General features: G+C 33.0%; 1 protein-coding gene and 1 pseudogene across 2 annotated transcripts; one reads left to right on the top strand and one right to left on the bottom strand.

Annotated features, from left to right (window-relative positions):
- The first annotated feature begins 6,975 nt into the window (after positions 1–6,975).
- Positions 6,976–17,929, top strand: LOC143571168 (beta-adaptin-like protein C; annotated as a pseudogene). Its single transcript, XR_013142051.1, has 14 exons — positions 6,976–7,141; positions 8,111–8,308; positions 8,976–9,089; positions 9,203–9,452; positions 9,545–9,680; positions 10,563–10,742; positions 10,825–10,917; positions 11,790–12,134; positions 12,229–12,408; positions 13,020–13,112; positions 13,201–13,583; positions 14,421–14,610; positions 14,691–14,894; positions 17,421–17,929. The product of XR_013142051.1 is annotated as a beta-adaptin-like protein C (transcript).
- A 408-nt stretch (positions 17,930–18,337) lies between these two features.
- On the bottom strand, positions 18,338–21,801 carry LOC143571171 (uncharacterized). The gene is made up of 8 exons (XM_077056665.1): positions 21,200–21,801; positions 20,156–20,303; positions 19,927–20,063; positions 19,555–19,834; positions 19,326–19,462; positions 18,944–19,006; positions 18,765–18,833; positions 18,338–18,680 (listed from the first exon to the last, which is right to left on the bottom strand). The coding sequence occupies exons 1-8, from the start codon at positions 21,392–21,394 to the stop codon at positions 18,594–18,596; spliced, it is 1,116 nt and encodes a 371-aa protein (XP_076912780.1). The 5' UTR covers positions 21,395–21,801; the 3' UTR covers positions 18,338–18,593.
- Between the last annotated feature and the right edge of the window lie 2,411 nt (positions 21,802–24,212).

Below are 24,212 nucleotides of genomic sequence, written 5' to 3'. Positions count from 1 at the left end.
CTGAATACCTACATTTACTACACCCACGCACACACCTTTTAATCCAAAAGATTATCAAAACACACTTGCCGACAGAAACTAAACAAAGGAAGTCTCCCCTACTAGAGGCGGGAAGTCGGAAGCAATCCATACATAGGGAGTGCTCCTCCCTAGAATCAAACATGGGTGTCATATACACCTAGACATCATAGATGGTTTCTAAATTGTTACACATGTTTGTTGATGCTCCAACAAATGTAGGTTAATTAGATGGTTTAGGTGGAATATCCTGAACTAAGACGTATACCACGAGCTTGAACTAGTCAACTACTAAAACAAAAGCATCGTCGTGTTTTGAAATTAGCATCGACAAAAAAAATAGGTATTGGGTAGTTGAGAATTAGATGAGAGAGTAGAGATTTGAACATGATGGATTAAATGTTTACTTGGCGTGGACCATGATGTATTTATAGTTTTATACTATGTTTTGTCTTTGGTTGAGGTGTAAAGCAAAAAGATATTAAAGATCTTCGTATTCTATTTTGGGATGTATGTGCTAGTTTGATGTGTATGATTTGTTTTTAGAGTAAAAGATGGGATGGTCATGATTAATAGAGAGTAACAAAATTAATTATTTATTATCTATGTAATTCATTAAAATATAACTTAATTTTACAGACAAAAGTGGTTGATAAGTTAATTAATCTATAATTAAGTTTAAAATTTGCATATAAGTTTAGTCGTTATAAGGATGTAAAGTTGAAAAAAAATTGTGCTGAAACCGATTTTCAAATAGGTATGGTGAAACCGGTTCCATTTAGAAACCAAACCGAATTTATTCTTTTCAGTTAAGAGCCGACTCTAAACAAATTGGTATTAAATTTTGCTGATCATAACTGAAACCAAGTTGGGAAACGACCAAGTTTGTGCACCTCTACAAAGGTGGTGGTTAAGGACTTAAATTGTTAAAAACTTGTTTGGGTCATTGGTGTTTGATTCTATCTAACTTTTTAAATGTTATGTTCATTTTAAATGAATGATTGATCATGGTTTTAAGCTTTAACAATTGATTAAGGAGCTGATTTCATCATAAATTAGTTTTTTCACTAAACTAATAACGGCAAGCTTTTCCTTTGTGTTACATGAATAAACTAATAAAAGGTAACTATTACTATGTATTACGTAACTGGATACTATAACAATTCTTTTTCTAATTAAACGAAAAGAAGTTTGTTTTAGTACGTAAACAGACATAATAACAAATTATTAAATTAAATTAATATAAGTCATTTACTATTTAACTAAACTTGTTGATTCTCAGTGAAGAAAACTCGAAGTATACTTAAAAAAAACCTAAAAGTAAAGATATGGCCGAGAATTGGCAACTCATACTATAAGTATGACCGACTAAAACATATGTCATCTCTTATAAGGTACAAGAACCGCTTACCCGCAATGTTTTAAAAACATGTTTTTTTTATCGGTACTGGAGTAGTTGTGAATAAAGTTAATGAAAAAACAAATCAAAAGCCGATTACTCAAATGGTCTCACTAGTGCCCGTTACTCAAATGGTGTACAATAGATATAGTTTGTATGTATTTGTTCATGCTGAATTTTCACAATTAGATTAAGCAGAATTCAAGTAGATGGGTAATATTGTTTTTTATTAAACCTTTGTATTTTGTTTACTTATATTCAGGCTGCTTGCACTAGGGCCGTTTTTGAGGCATGGCATGGTAGTCGACGGCCACAGGCCCGACACCCCGCTAGGCCCGAATTTTTTTTTTCAAAAAAAATTATATGTATATTTATCAAAAACATGTGTATAATCAATGTTCAACACAATTACATAACCACTAGCTTGGTCTAATGGTAAAGGGTATGACATCTAACCAAAAGGTTGTGGGTTTCTGAGACAATTTTAAGCTTATTTTTATACAAAAGTTATTTACATAACTTAAATCATAATCAAATAAGTCCATTTATAATTAAATTGTTTAAACCCAATACAATGTTTCTTTTACTTAAGGCCCAAAAAAAGTTCGTCTTTGATCCAAAAATTTTTTCGTCTTTTCAAAGCCGGCACTGGCTTGCACATTTGGGGATAAATAAGTACATAATACATTTAGTCCATGGTTCTTAACTTCTTATACCCCATATTTATTAATGAAAAAAGGTTAGGAATATTATGGAATTCAATTTAATATACTAACATCAAAATAACCAGATTGACAAAAAAAAATTATTTGTTTTGTTTCCTCTCTGTTTTGTGTTTGTGTGGAGTACACTGTAACAACTCGGGTTTTAGTTTACTTTATTAACACCTAAATACTCGACTCGTTTTTCGATTTCGGATAATTTAATCAAATTACACACCGCATATATCGAACTAATAATATATTTATTATTAATTACGTATTTTAGTATTTTATATATATAACTTTCCAATATGTACAATTTTTCACCCAAACCTTTAGTTTTAACCCTTTTTGCGTCCACACCCGAAGTTCAGGGACCAAATTTCAAACATCTAATAATATTATAATAATGTGACCCTTTTATCCTTTCAGCCAAACCCGTTAACCCGTTATTTGATCCGTAAACCATAACCGATGACCCATTGTGTTGTCTTGAGCCACAATCCACGTAATAATTATGGAATTGATCTGTTTATATTAATCTCTCTACCAAAATCGGCCTAACAGACCCAATTGATTAGGAAACGAGGATCAAATGGATTACGTAATTGATATACTCTCAAACCGTCTTAGATGCATAGAACAATATATCATTAACAGACAATAATAACCAAATTAATCATGCATATACATTCATACACACATCGCGATCAAAGGGCCGTGTCTAATTGCTTTGCATCTGCCCGTCGAGGTCGTTTTTGATCAAACCCTAGCCGTCCGTTCTTGAATCTAATTCACCATAGATTGATCGTCTTTGCAGGTAATCACAAATTGTTTTCAGATCGTCTTTGGTTGTATAACTATAACCCTATGGTGGTTTAAACCAACATACAACGAATTGATCGATTTTAGAATTAGGGTTTATTATCAATTTGGGGGAAAATATAGTTTCTATATTTAAATCTTTATTGTGAACGTTTAATATCAGAAGCTGCAGACCAGATGGTTGTGCTTGTGTGTTAATGGGTTGTGCCGGCCACCTTTCCGGGTTCGAATCCGGCATTGGCCGGATATGGCCATTTTTATAATTTATTATTTATTTTAAAGTGTAAATAATTTATAAGATATTATAATTAATATTAATTATCAAACAAACATTATTTATATTCAAACCAACATCTTGAATTTTGTGTCTCTTGTCGAACCTCATAAAAGCTTTCGTTATATATATATGTGTATTATAAGTATATTCTTTTATATATAATATTAAATTAGCATTACTTTATTAAAACCCAACACCAATATTAGTGTTTTCTCGTTGTTAAACGTCTTTATAAATATGTTTATATTAATTATTTTTAAATATATATTATATAAACGTATTAAGTAGATTTTTCTTAAAAGGTTTATACAAAATATTTATTTACATCTTACTACATATTATATTTATTATGGTTATCTATTTATTTATATTAGTATCTTATTTATTCAAATAATTAAAGGTATATCTCACTTTATATTTAATTAAATTATTTAATTTAGATTTTATTATTTCAAGCATATCTTTTAATTAAATTATTTAAGTATTTAATATTATATCATGGTAATTATTAGGGAATATATAATTTATAAGACTAATGATTCTAACTATATAAATCAATCATACAAATCAAAAACATTACAATCCCAAAACCAACTCAACTCCATCGAAATCTTAAGTTATTAAATTATGTTATATCTTCATAATTAATCGTATTTTCATTAATAACTAGGAACACTTGTCATCACATCCCGAGAAACTCGGACTCATTTAACTTGCCTTCTATCACCATTTCATTATCGCTTGTTCTACTTTATCAGGTGAGTAATCACTCCCCTATTTTACTTGTTTTCAAATGTTTTGGGGACACTTGCGTACCATTTATCATATTATTTATTTTATTATTTCTCAAACGCAAACTATGATCTTCGTGTTGTGTATCAATTGAATGATTGCCTGTTACTTGCTATTTGCTTACTTGCTTACTTGAATCGCATTCGGAGAGGTCCAACATAATCTCATTATAGTATGATCATACGACTGTCGTAGTGGCCGGAGCCCGATCGCATTGGCAATGGTTTCACCGACATCTCATTTTTGGTAACCAGTGCCCATTCGCATGGCAACGGTTTCACCCTTTCTTTATGGTTGATTGTTTATGTATGTGCTATGGTTTAATTGGTTATACTCACAGATAACAGTTTTGCCTATTTTTATTCACTTATATCATTATATATTATTACAATTTTTGTTTGTGTCAAAACTGATGATCTACTCACTCAACATGTGTTGTTGACAAACATATATTTTGTACGCATTTGCAGGTTATAGATTTAGATTGCTTATCGAACTGAAGCTCACATAGAGATGACTTTAGGATAAAACATATACAAGAATAGTTGGTTTTGTATTTGTAATTTTCTTTATTTTTGTTGTATATGAATGTTGTTTGATAATAAATAAATTAATTAGATATTGTCGCTTTATAACTTCATGATAGTAACCTTGTGAGCTGTGAAATCAGCTCACGCCCCGACATTTTCGCCTTAGGTTGGGGTGTGACATACACAATATTTTTCTTATTTATCTAATTATATGTAACAATGTATGTGTTTTGTCAAATGCGATAGTATGATAGGGTTAATGTGTTCTTCAGAATGTGATAGAAAGATAGGGTTAATGTGTTTATAATGTTTTGTGTAAGGTTTTAATGATAAAAGGGTTTAGTGACTTACCCTATAAAGACCAACATTCTTAATAAATTAAATGTTAGGTTTCTAAAGAGGTCTATATAATTCTTATCAAAAGGGTGGGCATGGGTCTCTTTGTTTTAGTTGTTGCCTAAAACCGAAACCATAACCGAACACTTTGGTCATCAAAAACCTAAAACCAATTATCATTCGCTTCAAATAATAATATACCTTTATTACTGCAACTAATCTATCGTTTGCTTCTAAAAATTTGCAGATAAACCAGCACAAATAAACCATCAGATTCGACAACGTCTTGAATGGCAAGGCACATGAATTTTTTTATTGGCAAATTCTGCACATGAAGGTAAATGCAACGCTAAGCCGCTTCGGTATAATGTTAAAAATATTAGTTCAAGTTATTAAAAAAAAGTAATTGGAAATTTGAGGAATTATAACACTTTTTAACTTTTCACTTTTCATTGTTATAGGTAATACGTAATTTCATACATAAGTATTATTAAAATTTATGAGTTATACCATTTTTATTGTTCAACCCGTGTAAGACACGAGTTTGTAAACTAGGTATTAATATAAAGATAAAATAATTAATATCAAACTTAAAGATCATGATGACAAAGACAATATTTTAGTTAAGGTTTTGTGTATATAATGCATGGTGGCTACACGATGGATCGTTGGACGACGGGCCGTATATTCATGTGGAGTATATTAATATAGCCATACTTGTGGTCATATTCTAGAACTCTTATTCCATTAAGAGTAAATACTAGGTAACTCCTTGTTTACTTTTAACGAGTAAACTACCCACACTTCGTGTGGCGAAATCGGTCAGTACGTAATGCCCGGGTGTGGCAGTGGAGAGTCAACGCAGATTGGGTGGATATTCGCTACAAATAAACCTAAAAAAAGATTCGTTAAATTAACATGTTTAAAATAAAAGAACCAAAAAAAGTAGTTGCACTCATATAACGTATTATAAAAACAGTTAACATATTTATTTGGTTGGCAAAACCCAGCTGTTAGTAAAACTCGAGCGTTATGACTGCGAGTCGACGTGAATTAGTCTAGTGTCGGTTATATTCGTTACTGCATAAGCAACGTTGGTACAACCCAAGCGTTGTCGTTTCCTGTCATTGAGGCGGTGAGTCTACGGGTTTCAATAGGTTTACTTCATGTTCATTTACGGTGCCGAAAATAAATAAAACTCGTTCGATTACATTCGTCACGATCCGGAACTAAAGCAAAAAACATATACACAAATTGAGGTGGCGTTGGTTAAATCCGAGCGTTGTCGGTCCAAAGTTTTGAGACGGTGAGTCTACACGAATTCGATAGGTTAAAACAATAAAATAAAAAATAAAACTGTCGTTCAGTCAGTTACGTTTTGACAATACCAGAACTCAAAAACACAAAAACAAAAAAAGAGTTCAACGATGGGCCACCACTTGGGCCAATAGGGGCCTAGCGACACCAAACTTCAATTTTACTTATATTAATAATAATAACTAATAATAGATAATTGTATAAAATGATAATACAATTCAGTTACGTATAAATGAAACGTGTTTCATTATTTATTAACGAACTTAAAAAGAATCACAAATATTGTCATTTCATGTATATTTACACGTCCATATTAATGTGAGCCGTTTTTTATCTTTCTACATGCTACAACCAAAAGTCGTAACAAAATTCCACTTGTGCATTTTAATTACGTGTTTTATAATATTTGACTTATTTTTATCGAAGATTCACTTAAGTTATTTATTCAATGATGCAGTAAATACTTAGATGAGTATTTCTGAGACGAAATATCAACCATCCATATTGATTTTAATGTTCCAGATCCAACCCACCTAATAACACAATTAAAAAGAAAACCCCATTAAACCAAATTCCGATTATGTAAGTTTAAAAAGTATTCCTAACCAATTTAAAATTACAAAAAATATTCATCAATCAAATAACCAACCCAAAAAAGATATTTATGTTTTTTTTCCTTACCACTTGCGTTGTACTTTCAATTTCAAATCTGGTAATCGGGTCGGATCCAGTCCAACTTTTCAAATCTCCATTTCAGTCTTTCTTTCTTTCACACATTCTCTTTGTTTCCTCGTCCAAGCTCCTCCGTAAGATCCATCATCCGTCGAGTCTCCGTCGTTGACTCCGATCACCGGATAATATGAGCGGCCACGATTCAAAGTACTTCTCCACTACTAAAAAAGGTGAAATACCTGAGCTTAAAGAAGAAGTCAACTCACAGTACAAGGTATGATTGCTTCTTACTTCTTGATCTGATGATTCAATCACCTTTAATTGCTTCAATTTCCTTCTTTTGTTTTAATTTGATTAGTAATTTCGTTATTATGCCCGATGTGTTGTCAGATCTGTAACTGTGATATGCAATTACTCAATTAGGTCGTCTTTATTTGACCTAATTCTGATTCCTATATCAAGTTTCTCATTCTATGCATTTAGTTGCTGTTAGTTAGTACTTAGTAGTTGCTGCTGCTGCTGCTGCATCTTATTACAAGTTTGAAACATTGTATGAGTTATGAGTGTACTACTGCATATACTGAACCAACTGATGATTACTGTAAGTTTCTTAGTTATATCTGTTTTTGGCAGATTTTAGAGTTAACGCGCATAATATATATGTGAAGATGCACTAGAAAACCGTTACATTGGAAAAATCAGTTTTGTTGTTTATTTACGGGGAAAAAGAATAACTCAAAGAAAGGAAATCTGTTAGTTATTTGTTAAAGTTTCATTTATTCATTGACCAGAATTAGACGGGGATATATCGCTTGCAGATGTAGTAAAAAAATCGTTTATATGCATTAAACACGTTGGAATTTGGAAACAACAAAATGTTATTCCGTTTGCATAACTTTGTCAGTTAGTTAAGTACTGTATTTACTTGAATGAGCGTGCTACTGCATAACAGCTTCAAATATTGAACCGTCTAGTTACTGTGAGCACACCTTTGCATTTGGCAAGTTCTATAGTTTTCTGTTTCAGGAAGATTTTCTCTTTTTAATCTGATGTAAGGCACATAATATGTACGCTAAGATGGACTAGGAAGTTATTTATAATCTGAACGGCTAGTTTTGCATTTCAAAACCGAAGTCGTTGGTTCTTTGGAATCTTTTACTGTTTGGAGAAAAGATGTGTTTTTTTCTGAGTAATTGACTGTTAGTTATCATATTGCTTGATGTGCTTTTTATTTGACGTCCAGGATAAGAGAAAAGATGCTGTCAAAAAGGTGATTGCTGCCATGACTGTGGGGAAGGATGTCTCTTCACTATTCACAGATGTCCTGAACTGTATGCAGACAGAAAATTTGGAGCTCAAAAAGCTCGTGTACTTGTATCTCATCAATTATGCTAAAAGTCAACCTGATCTGGCTATACTGGCAGTCAATACATTTGTGAAGGCAAGAAGTACAAAAATTCTCGGTTTAACTTAATGCGTGCTCCTGTATAATCTGTTAAGTAAATTAATTAAGTAACCAAAGTACCAAACTATGATTTTGCCTCAAGACCCAGTTGCTTAGTTTGATTATTTGTATGTTTGTAACCTATATCCTGACCTGTTTTATGTGAATGGAGAATGAGGGGGGTCAATGGATCATTCAATATATACTGTTGATCACTTTATGATCGCTGAAACGTAGATTTTGGAATCCTTTCCACTATTCTTATTTTGGTGATCTGTTACTAAATGAAGAATTTATTCTTGTATACTTTCAAGCTTATCATCTAACTGGTGTGATTGGTGAACATCTGTATCATCCAATGATAGTGATGGATCTTAAATTTTGAGAGGCAATGTAGATTCAGTCCTCACCCTCTATAAGATGAAAAGTGATACTTGATAGTGCTATTAGTGAAGAACTTCTATTAGATGAAAAGTTTTAAAGTTGTTGTCATGGAACCATCTGCTAATAAATGAAATATTTTCTATAGTGTGTTATATTTTACTTTTCTTTGAATATCTTAAGCATGTCAGGAATACGTACTCAAATCATTTTCTTATGTATTATAAAAGTACTTCAAATTTTCGTAGTGTATTTTTTATAACATTGTGAATGAATATTACAGGATACACAGGACCCAAATCCTTTGATTCGCGCGCTAGCTGTTCGAACAATGGGATGCATCCGAGTTGATAAAATTACAGAATATCTTTGCGATCCCCTGGAGAGGTGCCTTAAGGTAACATATATGATATATCTGCTTTTGAAATATTTAATTACAATTAATCACAGTATTTTAAGATTTAACATTCTACTTCCCTCTATGGACATCTTTATGCTCTTTATTATCAGGATGATGATCCTTATGTCCAAAGACGGCAGCTATATGTGTTGCTAAACTGTATGACATTAATGCCGAGTTAGTTGAAGACAGGGGCTTTCTGGATGGCCTTAAGGATTTGATATCTGACAATAACCCCATGGTTGTAGCAAATGCTGTTGCAGCTCTTGCAGAAATTCAAGATAACAGCAGTAAACCCATCTTTGAGATCACCAGCGTTACGCTTACAAAACTTCTTACTGCTCTAAATGAATGCACTGAGTGAGTGTGATTCTTGAAATTATATGTTGTCATATTTTCTGTATGTTATTTTGTGTTTTTAAATGTATTTTCCCCTTTCAAAATGACAACAGGTGGGGTCAAGTCTTCATATTAGATGCTCTTTCTAAGTACACGGCAGCTGATGCTCGTGAAGCTGAAAATATTGTTGAGAGAGTCACTCCAAGATTACAACATGCAAATTCTGCTGTTGTTCTTTCAGCTGTTAAGGTTAATTTGTTTGATTTTTATCTCATGTAGTTGTTATAGGTAGTTAAGAGGGTGACCTGTCTTGTTAAAATGGTTTGGGTTAACGGGTCGTTTTTAGTACTGGTCGAAACGGATTTGGTTGACCTGCGAACACTCTTTTGTCCGTTTTTTTCTTTCTTTTTTAACTTTTGTGTATCAGAAAATGCATTAAATTTGAGCATATGTGGAGCTTTAACGACCCGGACGTTCATTGAACTGTTCATAAACCGTTCGGTACTTCGGTGAAAAGTTAGTTTACGCTCGTTAAATAAACAAACGAACATAAACGAGGAATTATATCATTTTTTAATGAACGAACATGAACAGATGTCTCATTCGTTCAATTGTGTTAGTGAATATTCTGTAATGTGTTTGTTCATTTACTTTTGTTTATGTTTGTTTGTTTATGTTCATTTATGTTGTTTTTTTTTGTTTGGTCAGTAAACGCTTTTAGATTTTCTGTATATTAATATTTAGTTTAGTTTGTCAGGTATTTTCGATAATTTTGTCAAGCACTTGACTTTATATATATTTAGATGAATATGTCTAGTTCTTGAGTTTCAGAGTGTTGATTTTATTTTTTAAATTAATATATGTTCGTTTGTGTGTTTATTAATTTAGCTAACACGCACAAGCAATACTTTTTTTAAATGAACGGACGCGAACAAGAAATTATGTTTAGTTATGTGTTCGTGAACCGTGAACGTACTTTGTCCGATAAATGCTTAAACAAACGAGCATGACCAAGGTCCCTCTTGGTTCAGTTCGATTCGTTTACAGGCCTAAACATATGAGCACTATGGATGTCTTATATTCATGTTCTGACTTTTCTTGCTTTAAATTGTAACATTATTACCTTAACAGATGATCCTTCAACAATTGGAACTCATCACTAGTGCAGATGTCATTCGGAACCTTTGCAAGAAAATGGCTCCTCCTCTTGTAACACTACTTTCTGCAGAACCTGAGATTCAGTATGTTGCATTAAGGAACATCAACCTTATTGTACAACGGCGCCCCACAATCCTTGCTCATGAAATTAAGGTATCATGATTTAACATTTTCTTCTTTTGACCACCATTCATAGGATTTAAAATAGACCATCTAAATTACACCTACTTTGTAGGTGTTCTTCTGCAAGTACAATGATCCGATTTATGTGAAGATGGAAAAGTTAGAGATCATGATAAAGCTTGCTTATGATAGAAATATTGACCAGGTAATTCTAGTTATTCAAATAATTATGTCTTGAGCATATATGTTAAAAGAGGCAGTACCTTGGACCTGGTCAGATGAGTAAGGTAACATGTCAAAATGGACACTTTTGTTATTGGTCAGATCGAAGTTAAAAACGAGTCAGATACTTAGGCTTGTAAACGAACCGAACAAACACGAACGCGGCATGTTTGTGTTTGTTCGTTTAACTTTTAAAAGAACAAACGATTGAACACGGACAACTAAATGAACTGGGTTTTCATGTTCATGTTCGTTCATTAAGAAAATGTGTGTGTTCATGTTTATTTGTTAATGGTATAACCAAACGGTTAACATATGTAAACGAATACATACAAACAAACAAACATAATTGGACACAGATGGATGAACATAACCGATTAGACACCAATTAAAAGTAAACATGAACATCAATTTGTTGGGTTTAAACTCTAAAAATGTAACTAAATTGTAATGGGCCTAGATGTTTTAAATGAATATATAAGCGATTTAAATAAACATAAACCGACGAACATAAGTAAACGAGCAAAATGGACGAATGTAAGCGAATGTTCATGAACATAAATGAATGAATGAGACATGTGTTCATGTTCGTTCGTTTTAAAAAAGTTGTTCATGTTCATTTGTTTATTAAATTAACGAACTTCCCTCTGAACACTTCACCGAATGTTTGGTTCGTTTACAAGCATGATCACAAAAGTTATATTGTTTTGATAAATATATTTTTTATTTAAGAGGTTTTTCCGTTCGGACATGGAGGTAGAATGTGTGACCACTTAGAGATAAAATATAAACCGACTCATACCATGTAGGTAAACGGGTCATGTCTAATTTTTTTCAGTGAATCTGATTATGCAGGTATTATTGGAGTTCAAAGAATATGCTACCGAAGTAGACGTTGATTTTGTGAGAAAAGCTGTGCGTGCTATGGGGCGTTGTGCTATCAAGTTAGAACGAGCTGCTGAACGTTGCATTAGTGTTCTTCTAGAGTTGATAAAAATTAAAGTTAATTATGTCGTTCAAGAAGCTATTATAGTTATCAAGGATATTTTTAGAAGATATCCCAACACGTAAGTTTTCATTTCTCATTTGTTAATCAACTTTTTAATCATAATGTTTATTGAATACTTTCGTTTCTGTTATGAATCTATCATTGCCACACTTTGTGAGAGTTTGGACACTTTGGATGAGCCAGAAGCCAAGGTATTAATATTATGAAGTTCTCGAGTTATAATATTAATATGTATTACAAATTTACAACCTTACCGGTATATATTTGTTTATTATTTTGTAACAGGCATCAATGATTTGGATCATTGGTGAATATGCTGAAAGAATTGATAATGCTGATGAACTTCTTGAAAGCTTTCTAGAGAGTTTCCCTGAAGAACCTGCACAAGTCCAGTTACAGTTGTTGACCGCCACGATCAAACTTTTTCTTAAAAAGCCAACTGAAGGACCACAGCAAATGATTCAGGTAATGTTTTTTTTATAGATTACGCTTAGAAGTTTATGATATCAATCGGGCCTGTAAGCAAACTGGACGAACACCAATCGGTGTTTAACTTTAACTGTAAAACGATTGAACAAGAACAATTAAACGTACGGAGGTTTCTTGTTCGTGTTTGTTCGCTAAGAAAATGAACGTGTTTATGTTCGTTCGTCAATAGTATAGACGAACGGTTTACAAACATAAACGAACGAATATAACTGACCGAACACCAATAAAAGTGAAAGTGTGATATTTTAGTTTCATAAAACTAGACTCAATTGTAATGGGCTGAAAAATCAAATGAATATATTACTGAACGTTAACAAACGAACTTAAACGTAAACTGAGTATAAATGAACGCTCATGAAGATAATGAATGAACTAGACATGTGTTAATGCCGGTTCATTCAACTAAGTGTACAAAAAATTATACCCATGTTCATTCATTTATTATATAAACGAACTTCCCACCTAACAGTTCACCGAACATTTTGTTCGCTTACACTTTACAGTTCTAGTATCAGTTAGGCTTTTAAATGTCAAACTTCTGTTTATCTGTTTGGTAAATCTGATTTCAAGTTATAACTTTGTCTTAGGTTGTTTTGAATAATGCCACCGTCGAAACCGACAATCCGGATTTATGCGATCGTGCTTACATATACTGGCGTCTTCTTTCAACTGATCCCGAGGTTCTTAATTATGATGCATTTCTTAAAATCGTTGTTTCTTTTAATTTGTAAATCCTTTTATACTAATGACTTGTAATACATATATTAGGCTGCTAAGGATGTTGTTTTAGCTGAGAAACCGGTGATAAGTGATGATTCAAATCAATATGATTCATCTCTTCTTGATGAGCTTCTTGCAAATATTGCTACATTGTCTTCTGTGTATCACAAACCACCTGAAACATTTATAACACGTGTGAGGACAGTTCAAAGAACAGAAGAAGAAGAGTTCCCTGATGGTGTTGAAGGTGGGTATCCTGAAACATCATCTACACTGGTGTCTGATGGTGTTGCCCCTCCACCGCCTACTTCTGCCGCTAAGCAGCCAACTGCCGCCCCTGCTCCTGTGCCAGATTTACTTGATCTTATGGGTCTTGATGGTGGTGATGATAATGCTATTGTTCCAGTAGATCAACCTGCAACGGATGCAGGGTACGTGTTATTGACTAATTTACTAACATAAAATACCAAAAAAGACCTGTTTGATTAATAATGGGTCTATTTGTGTTCTGTTTTATCTCAAAAGGGTATGCCTGTAAATGAACCGAACCAAGCAATTGAGCATGCTTGTGTTCATTCGTTTAACTTTTAACTTTAATCGAACAAATGATCAAACATGAACAATTAAACGAACGGGGGTTTTTAGTGTGTTTTTGTTTATCTTCGTTTGCTAACAATATAGACGAATGGTTCACGAATGTAAACGAACAAACTAAACATAGATGAACTATCATCAGTCAGTTATAACAATTAAAAGTAACGTGAAAAACAATGTGTTGAACCTAAAAAGTTACTAAAACTAGACTAAATTGTAATGGGCCCAAACAAATTGAGTTTATATATTTACAAAAGTAAATGAACAAACTTAATCAAGTCTAAATGAACGAACATTAATGAAGGTAAATAGACGGGTATAAGCGAATACATGTGTTCACGTCGTTCGTTTATTAAGTAAACGAACATAAACAATTTCCCGCTGAATGGTTCACCCAACGTTCTGTTCGTTTCCAAGCCTACAAACTGGTCAATTGATTTCATAAAAAAAGTTCAGCTAACAGTAGAATGGGCCAAACTGGTTTGAGTGGTTCAAACTGTACTTTGGATTAATAATCTTGTTTTTGTAATCCTGATTGTTTGCAAGAGTTCTTTTTTTTTTTCTAACAAGAAATCAGAAGGTGCTTGTTGCTCAACGGTCAATCCAACCCGACCAACTCACCCATTACCTAAATTATGATAAAAATTCACTTAACAATTTGGCTACCATCACAGACCGCCTCTACCCATATTGCTACCAGCAGCAAACGGTCAAGGTCTAGAAATTAGTGCCCAGCTGGTACAGAGGGATGGTCAAATATTCTACAGTTTAATGTTTGAGAACAACACAAACATCCCACTGGATGGGTTTATGATCCAATTCAACAAAAACACATTTGGTCTTGCTGCTGGTGGACCCCTTCAGGTACCTATAATTTATCATTAGGTTGCGATATCCACATTTTGCTATTCTGGTTTTAAGTAAAATTTATGTTTTGTTGTTAGGTCCCACAAATTCAACCGGGAACATCGGCACGAACACTTCTTCCTATGGTTCTGTTCCAGAATATAGCACCTGGTCCACCTAACTCAATGTTGCAGGTTGCGGTGAAGAACAATCAACAGCCGGTTTGGTACTTTAGTGATAGATTATCATTACTCGTTTTGTTCACCGAGGATGGACGAATGGAACGCTCTACCTTCCTTGAGGTAAAATGAACTCTTTTCTATTTCACATGCAGGATTGTAAACAGTGACGGACCCAGGAAATTTTCTTACAAATATATATATATATGTATACACATATAGGGTTGGTATCATTTAAGAACTCTAAAAAAGTTAAGAACTCTTAGGAACCCTTAAAAACCAAACAATTTTTTAATTTTTTTTATATATTAACATTATTTAAGAGTAGTTTTATCATATTTTATATAAAAAAATTTGATTACATATATTAATCACAAGTTTACATATATGTAAAATTTATGTACAAACAAATTTACATGTGTAAAAAAAAACATAGATATGTATAAAAACTAATTTTCAAAATTGTAATCGTAGATATAGATATAGAAAATGATAAAACTACTCTCAAAGAACGTTAACATACAAAATTTTTTATAAAAAAACGTTAGTTTTCAAGGGTTTCTTCAAGTTCTTAAATAATTTAGCAGTTCTGTAATGATACTCATCCTATATATATATAATAATCAAATACAGTAAAGAACATAGTTACATAAATTTTGAGTGATATTTTTATATAATAATTAAAAATTTAAAACACTATAATATAAACAATATTTCATGTCTAGGGTTTGAAAATTTTGACTGCTACTCTTATAGATAGATAGAAAGTGGTTGTACACTTCTACTTTCAACCATACATATGTCACTTTATATAAAAATAATAATCATATTCTTTTCTTCTTCATTTACCCTTTCTCTTTTTTCCGATGATAATTTTGGCCGGAAAAACATCCGACAATCATACTTTTCTTTTCTCATCTTGCTCCAGCTATGCTTTTCCTTATTTTTCAGTATCTTATAGGGGTCGGTGTCCAAATTCCACAAGCGTCGATCAGAATTTAACATATATATACAACTAAAATTTATTTTTACACAGGGGTCGGCCGACCCCCTTGCGGCGGCAGTAGGTCCGGCCCGGATTGTCAATGATTTGAGCCGAGCTGAGCCGAGATTGAGCTCGAGCTCAGTTTCGTTTCGAGCTTATATTCAAAGCTCCAAGCTCGCCTAATGAATTTTTCAAGCTCAAGCTCGGCTTGGCTCATGTGTTATTTGTTATTTGTTAATTATAAAATTATTTTATATACGTATATAATTATTTTTATATGTTCATAACTGTATTATTATATATATTTTATAATATGATTTCTATATATATTTAGGGGGTGTTTGGGATTGCTTCTTGAAATAGCTTATGGCTTTTTGGAGAGGCAAAATGTCCAAAATGCCCCTCCAAAAGCACCTAAAAGCACCAAGCTTGATGCTTTTAGGTGCTTTTGGAGGGGCATTTTGGACTTTTGTATCTCCAAAAAGCCATAAGCTATTTCAAGAAGCAATCCCAAACATGCCCTTAATATAGTTTGTATTATACAGTTGTTTTATATATTTCTTCTATATATAATTAGGGGTGCGCATAGGTCAGTTTGGGTTTGAACTAAAACAGAAAATTTGGGGGTTTTGAGTTTTTGGATACTGTTTGGCTTATGTATTATCGGTTTCAGTTTGGTTTTGGTTCGGTTTCAGTTTGGTTTTGGTTTTAGCATTTTGGCTTGAATTTTTTTGGTCAACAGACATTGGCCCAAAATAATGAATTTGGGTGTAAATTTTTTTGTTAATTAATGATAAAGTGTTAGTATACATTTGGGCTAAAATATTTGGGTTACATTATTTATGAAGTTCTTATAAATTACTTATTCAAAATTAAAAATGAAAACCCATAAATGCGGTTCAGTTCTTTTGGTTTTTATTACACGCAAAGCCAAAACCGAACCAGAAATTTGATTTTTACAAAAACAGAAAACCAAATCGTTGGTTTTCGTCTGGGTTCGTTCATTTCGGTTTCATGCACACAGCACACCCTTATATAAATATATTAGTATGTAGTATTATTTATTACTCCCTCCGTCCCTTTGAAAGTTCCCACATTTCCTTTTTAGTTGGTCCCATTACAAATGTCCACTTTCAAAATTATTAGCTAATTTCCAAGTTTGCCCTTGCACAAATGCAATCATTCAGACTTTCTTAAATTTTGTGTTTTTCAAAACATGACACTTGTAGAGGGACGGAGGGAGTATAACAAATGCAAGTTAATATATATATATATATATAGGGGTGGGTTATAATAAAAAAGAAATAGTTTTCTAGGAAGAGTAAGAATCAATCTAGACCATTGGATTTATGATCTAATGGTTGAGATTGGTAATTTTTAAACTACCAAATAGTTTCCTAGGATTAAGGATTTATGCTACATAGTTTCTTAACTCTAAATTTTGTGTTATTTCTACTCTTCCTACAAAACTATGTATTTTTATTTCAACCCTTTTCTATATATATATATATATGAAGCACTGGTTCAGACTCGTTTATTAAATGGGCTTGTTGGCAGACTCGAGCTCATTTAAGCTCGCTGGTTGGAGCTTTTAGTTGTTTACACCCCGTTCACATGCATTGAACAAATTCAGAAGTATGAAATATTGATGAATTTTATTGCAGACATGGAAGTCGTTACCGGATTCAAACGAGGTGTCAAAGGATATTGCTGGTATTGTGATAAACGACGTGGAGGCAACTATCGAACAGTTGGGTTCTTCCAACATGTTCTTTATTGCCAAACGTAGGAATGGGAATCAGGAGGTCTTATATTTATCAGCTAAAATCCCGAAAGGAATCCCGTTCTTGATTGAACTTACAGCAGTCATTGGTGTTCCTGGCGTCAAGTGTGCAATCAAATCTCCGAGCCCAGAAATGGCCCCGTTATTCTTTGAAGCACTTGAGACTCTTCTCGGGGCGTGATTTGTATCGTATTTATGTTGCGGTTTTCTCGGTTATTATTTCCGTGAGAGTTGGTAAAGTTTGACTAGAATAATGTGGTAAAAGTTTGACTTTGTGATTTAATTTTCCAAGATGTTGTTTTCCTTCTTTTTCCTTTTTACTACAATTTAATATTATTATTGTAAAGATCATTATAGACATTATTCAAATCGTAACTATCAACCGGTTTTGAGCACATTGTGGAAAATTATTAATGTATTTTGCAGTTTTTGAGACACTGATTGTTCTTAAGAGATGTATTGTTTCTAGAGAAAATCACAAAGGTAGCATGGTCTGGTGTTTTCAGTAGGTCTAGTGTAGTCATGTTTTTGATAACTCTAAAACTTTAAATTCATCAATGAGTTTTTACTCTCTTTCTAACATGTCTAACCTTAGCTTGTCCAATGTGAGAGACTTCAAATTTAAAATCCAACTTTATTCTAATCAAAACTTTATCAGCCTTTTATCGCTCAGAGTTCTATTTACGATTTCATTGTTAACTCTAAAACTCTCAATTCTAGCTCATACTTCCGTTGCTTATGTTTGTTAAAATACGAAGTATCTATCTTTTAGTTAACGCTTAACTGAAAATTATGTATGTCGCACCACATCCAAAGTTATAAAGACATGATAAAAGTCCTAAATATAAATTTAACACAATCAACATGGATATGCTATAGAGGAATTTAGACTTCATAAACCGACGCGAAGAACATTACATGGTTAAAGATGAAGCAGTGAGTACCAACTCAATTGACAAATATGCTTTCGTATCTCTCGGGTTATTTGGTTCCTAAGTAAGAGCTAAATCGGTTAGCGTACGATTAGATTGCACAGTTCTTATATCAGATCCCCTCAACTTTGATCCTTCTTCGTTCTTTCAGATTTTTGTCTTTTTGCAGCGTGAATGAACTCCATTATCACTTCTACTTCACTCACTTTCTGTCATATGAAAAAGACACAAATCAGTTTCATATCACCATAAACCTTAAATTGTGTATTTTTCTTGTATGAGTGTTGTGATACCTGTGAAGCAAAATGCTTTTGGATGGCATTAACCAGCTGTTCCTTTGTAGGATTTGAATGAATATTTCCCTAAAGAGATTAATAAAATAAGTTTCAAAATGAGGTAATCAGAAGAGAGTGTGTTTTTTTTTGGTGTGTGTGTGTGGGGGTGGGGGGGGGGGAGGTGGGGTGTGACTTACAAGGTTGAAGGTGCTATAATATCGCCCCAGCGTGTTGCTTCCAAGCTTTGCGAAGTTGACTTTCTGGTCAAACACATGAAAGAACGATAAATTTAGAGAAAAACAGATGTAATTTCCAATATGACAACTGACTTTTACCATATGCATAAAACCCGTAATTAACGTAGTTTAATTTTCAAATTCCGCCCTGTGTTCATGCTTCCTACTCTTGTATTTGACTTTTTAGGTCAAAGTCATATACAGATACTTTGACCTAAAAAATTCAAATAACCAACCATACAATGAAGTTAAAAATATATATACACCTTAATCTATAAAAGTTGAAAGGAAAATCATGATTTTGTTTAATGTCAAGAAAAAGAGTGCTTTCTTTTCTACTTACCGAATGACATAAATGGTTATTGGATTGATTTTCTTTGCAACCGCTACGATTAACAGGCTTCATTGAACGGGGTGGGCTCCACGGTCTTGTGTACCGAACCCTCGGCTTGCTTGGTTTGCTAAACTCCATAGCAGCAGCTGCCACAACAAATTAAATAAAAAAAAATTAAAACTTGCAAATTTATCTTCATGCAAGGACTTTTTGGGGAATATTTGTGTATAAAACTTACAAAAGATATTGTCTTTTTCACCATCATCTGAACCACAGCTAGAATTATCATCAAGCTCAAAATCGCCATCGTCTTCTTGGCCCGTTGGGGGCTCAAGAACACTCAAAGCATTTCTTTGTAGCTTCACTTCCACTCCATTCTTCAAAACCTGAAAACAATAACCATGTTTTATTAGGGGTGTCAACTGAGTCTGGTTGGCGTGTTGAGTTGTTGGACCCGAACAACGCGAATTTTTATTCGTGTCAAAAAACATCAACCCTAAGTCCCTAACCAGCACACACTTAAATCATGTAACTCGAACACGACCTGTTTGACCCATTTATCATGATTTTGTTTAATGTCAAGAAAAAGAGTGCTTTCTTTTCTACTTACCGAATGACATAAATGGTTATTGGATTGATTTTCTTTGCAACCGCTACAATTAACAGGCTTCATTGAACGGGGTGGGCTCCACGGTCTTGTGTACCGAACCCTCGGCTTGCTTGGTTTGCTAAACTCCATAGCAGCAGCTGCCACAACAAATTAAATAAAAAAAAATTAAAACTTGCAAATTTATCTTCATGCAAGGACTTTTTGGGGAATATTTGTGTATAAAACTTACAAAAGATATTGTCTTTTTCACCATCATCTGAACCACAGCTAGAATTATCAGCAAGCTCAAAATCGCCATCGTCTTCTTGGCCCGTTGGGGGCTCAAGAACACTCAAAGCATTTCTTTGTAGCTTCACTTCCACTCCATTCTTCAAAACCTGAAAACAATAACCATGTTTTATTAGGGGTGTCAACTGAGTCTGGTTGGCGTGTTGAGTTGTTGGACCCGAACAACGCGAATTTTTATTCGTGTCAAAAAACATCAACCCTAAGTCCCTAACCAGCACACACTTAAATCATGTAACTCGAACACGACCTGTTTGACCCATTTATCTAAAGACGTTAAACGGGCTGGCATGTGATATTCAAGTTATAAACTTATTAATCGGCTAGGTGGGTAGTAAGAAAATGTGGTAAACGGGTCATGTTCAATCTAAACATCTCAAACAGGCTGGCTGGTGACTATCAAGTTGTAAGCGTGCTAATCGAGATGGTGGATGGTAAAAAAATGGGTTAACAAGACACAGAATTCAAAAACATAATATTATTCTTAAATCATTTCAGTATGCTAACTTGCTAAGTTTTTCTTTTTCTTGTTCATTTTTATATTTAAAATTTTATATTGTTATCAATAAATCAATCAATCATACCCAGTGAAGTCCCACCAATAGCATAGCTATAAGTAGGGTCTGGGGAGGGTGGGATGTAGGCACACCGTACCTTTATCCACATGGATAGAGAGGTGGCTTCCAGAAAGACCCTCAGCTCTAAAATACATATGTATGAAGCAATACAAAGGAAATCAGAGTTCAAGTAGTAGTAGTAGTAGTAGTAATAATAATAATAATAATAATAATAATAATAATAATAATGAAGACAATAATAGTAATAACAATAATAATAATATTAATATTATTTATGTAGAGAGAATATTATTATGGTGTGTGCTTAAAATTTTATATTGTTAAAAGATTCAAATTTCAAACCAACATAGGTATGTCAAAACTGAACTAAAATAATGATAATAATAATATTAACAAGTAAACGAAAATACCAGCCAATGCCAGCCACCAAGACCAACAGCTTTCTTCACAATGCCTTGAAGACCAACCAAAACCGACTTTGTTCGATTATTTCCGGTCACAATAACTTTCGTATGCCTCGGAAGAAGCGAAAGCTCTTCGTCACCACCGCAATCTTCACGGAAGTGTGAGAAGATTCTAGAAGAATATAGCTCAGTTTCCAGCATTCTTCTTAACAGCTTATCAAAAATCTTCAAAAATCCAATAAAGATAATATTTTTAATACAAAATCTGCTATTTTATCCACACCACATTGATCAAGAATCTGAAACTTTACCCATAACTGAAAATAACATAAGTAAAATGTATAAATTTAAACATCAAGATCAAATTTTCACACCATCAGATTTGTATATAAAACAAATTAAAGTACTCTAATATCATGAACTTTGTCAAAAACATTTAATCTTTTAACCTAATTCCATATGGGTATGGAGGGTGATTGATTTTTCAAACATTCATACTTACCTTTAAAAAAATATATCAATTAAAATTGTAAAAAGAATACTAAACCCTGCAAGAGTGATCAGACTCTGGACAAAAGGTACCACCAACTATGTGTTTTTAACTTTTTTTCCCCAACATATTTTATAAAAAAAATGATTAATTTACAATAAAGAATTAATATTAATAATAATAATAATAATAATAATATCTGAAACAGTCAACACTCTAGTTTAGGGGGAGTGATACAAGCATGCTTTAGGGTGTTGTACCATCTTCTTAATAAATAGTACTTAATAAAGAAACATATTTTTGAAATAAAGCCAGTGTGTGTGAGAGAGAGAGAGAAAGATTTGTTGTATTCTTTACTTGTTTATGCTAAAAAATTTTGAATCTTGAAAAATCTGACAAGTTTCAGTTTAAGAGAATGTTGAATGCAATATTATTATGACCCATACATAGTTCTCATTAAATCCCCATAAAACTCACAGACTCTCTTTGGTAGCAATTAATGAACCCCTATTTCATCACTAACCAATATTTTGTAATAAAATAACAATAATAATAATAAAAAAAAACTGTACCCATTTAACAAAATCATAGAAAAAGTAATTGCATGGCATTTTGAGCCCTAAAATTCTGTCCCTCTGATCATAAAAATTAAAACTAGAGCTTAATAATATTCAATCTATTATTGAAAAAAAAATTAATAAAAATGATCAAATCAATTAAGAAATTACTAATCAAGCATAAATTTGAATGCATTGAAGCCAATCTAATCAAAGTTACCTGTAACAATAGTCAGAATGTGAAAACAGAGTTGAATAGGGTTTTGGGGAATAAAGATAAAAAATTGGGTGAAATTAATGGATTTGTGTTACAAAATGTAAGTAATTTGCTGGGTATTTGAGTTGATGGATGAATCAAGGGTTTTGGGTTTTTGATGGTGAAATTAAAATTAAACAGAGCAGAAACAGAGTATGTGGGTATAGAGTGATGAAGTAAGTAAATGGGTTACTACCATTGGAATGACCTGCAAGTGAATAAGACATGTTGTACGGTAACATTGTTTTCTACTTGCTTTCACCGGCTGTTTCCGGTTGCTGGGTGAGCCGGTTTAAGTTCATATCGGCTTGGCTTGGCTTGGCTTGGCTTGTGTAATTATGTTCCAACAACTACCGTACGAGGACAAACGAGTTTGTCACGTTTCATCAAAATAATAGGAGTATGGTCTCAAGCTACCCGACCGACACATGAACAATGTAAGTAACATTTTTGGTTTGATATTATAATCATTGAAGCAAGCAACTGGGGTACGTTTTATTTGGGGATGCTTTCACTAGCATAAGATTATTATGTTTTACTTGATCTTACTAATTTACACCTTGTTGTGGTAGGTCTATAACTTAACCGAATGTCCGGTGAACTGTTTATAAACTGTTCGACGGAAAGTTCGTTTATGTTCGTTTATTTAGTAGCCGAACGAACATGAACAAAAAATTCGTGTTCATTTAATTAAACAAACGAACATGAACACATGTTTCGTTCGTTCTTTTATTTTCATGAACGTTCATTTATTTATGGTTGTTTATATATTAATATAAAATAATTAAATATTATATGGATGAGTCATCTACTTAAAAGTTTTATATTTGTTAATTTGTGTTCATTTAAGTGTTTGCATTTGTGTTCGTTGATGTTCATTTACGTTTGTTCAGTTATGTTTGTTTAGATTTTAAACAAGCGTACATAAATGAACAAGACCATGTTCGTTCGATTCGTTTACAGGCTTTTATTATTCACATTGATGAGTACATTGGTCTCAATCTTTAGGCTCTGTCGATATTATTTGTGTTCGTGAACACATTCATTTTCTTAATGAACGAACAAGAACAAAAAATGTCGTTCGGTAAGTGTTTGTGAATCGTTCATGAACACATTATTTTCTTAGTAAACGAAATGAACAAGGTCTGTTCGTGTTCGTTCAGTTCATTTACAACTCTAGTTGTAGGGTTGCAAACTCATACCAAGGGTGACGTGGTCACCCCTTAATGTCGGCGCCCCAACCTTATGGGGGTGGGGCCAAGATGGAGGCGGTGGTATGATAACGAGGGCTAAAAAGATGAATGGTAGACCCCAACTTGTTTCACCCAATAACATTTATTTTTTTGTATTTTTTTAAATATCTATTCTCATACGAAGAGAAATTGATAGTAAGAAACTATGAATATAAAAGAACTTAAACTCGACGGGAAACCTCAATATATCTAGCATGATAGTCTTTATTATGTCTCCTTTTTCCTTTACTAGTGGCGGTTAGAATGAAATTTGTAAAGGTAACCACCAAGATTGTTCGTTTTACCTACAATGGATATTTTGTTGTCCAGGGAATTTTTCAATAGGTCACCATCCTAATAAAATACACTCACCTAAGCACGCTTAATTGTAAAGTTTTCTTCTGCCCTGTACTCAACTAAACCCAAAATGTGTTAATGGTTTAAGAGACAAGATACAAGACATTAATTATCAACCAAGAATATA

Source organism: Bidens hawaiensis, unplaced genomic scaffold, assembly GCF_021521415.1.
Source record: "Bidens hawaiensis isolate Kalapana, Puna unplaced genomic scaffold, B.hawaiensis_p1.1 tig00025205_1, whole genome shotgun sequence".
NCBI lineage: Eukaryota > Viridiplantae > Streptophyta > Magnoliopsida > Asterales > Asteraceae > Bidens > Bidens hawaiensis.
The sequence above is the reverse complement of the archived record's forward strand: the minus strand, read 5'-3'. Positions and strand labels throughout refer to the sequence as shown.

Bases quoted from the DNA above. Each gene is read 5' to 3' on its own strand.
- LOC143571171 (XM_077056665.1), bottom strand. From the start codon at position 21,394: ATGCTGGAAACTGAGCTATATTCTTCTAGAATCTTCTCACACTTCCGT. The intron at 19,463-19,554 runs GTAAGTTTTATA...TTGTTGTGGCAG, and splicing joins TGAAAAAGACAATATCTTTT to CTGCTGCTATGGAGTTTAGC. The intron at 19,007-19,325 runs GTAAGTAGAAAA...GTGTTTGACCAG, and splicing joins ATAACCATTTATGTCATTCG to AAAGTCAACTTCGCAAAGCT.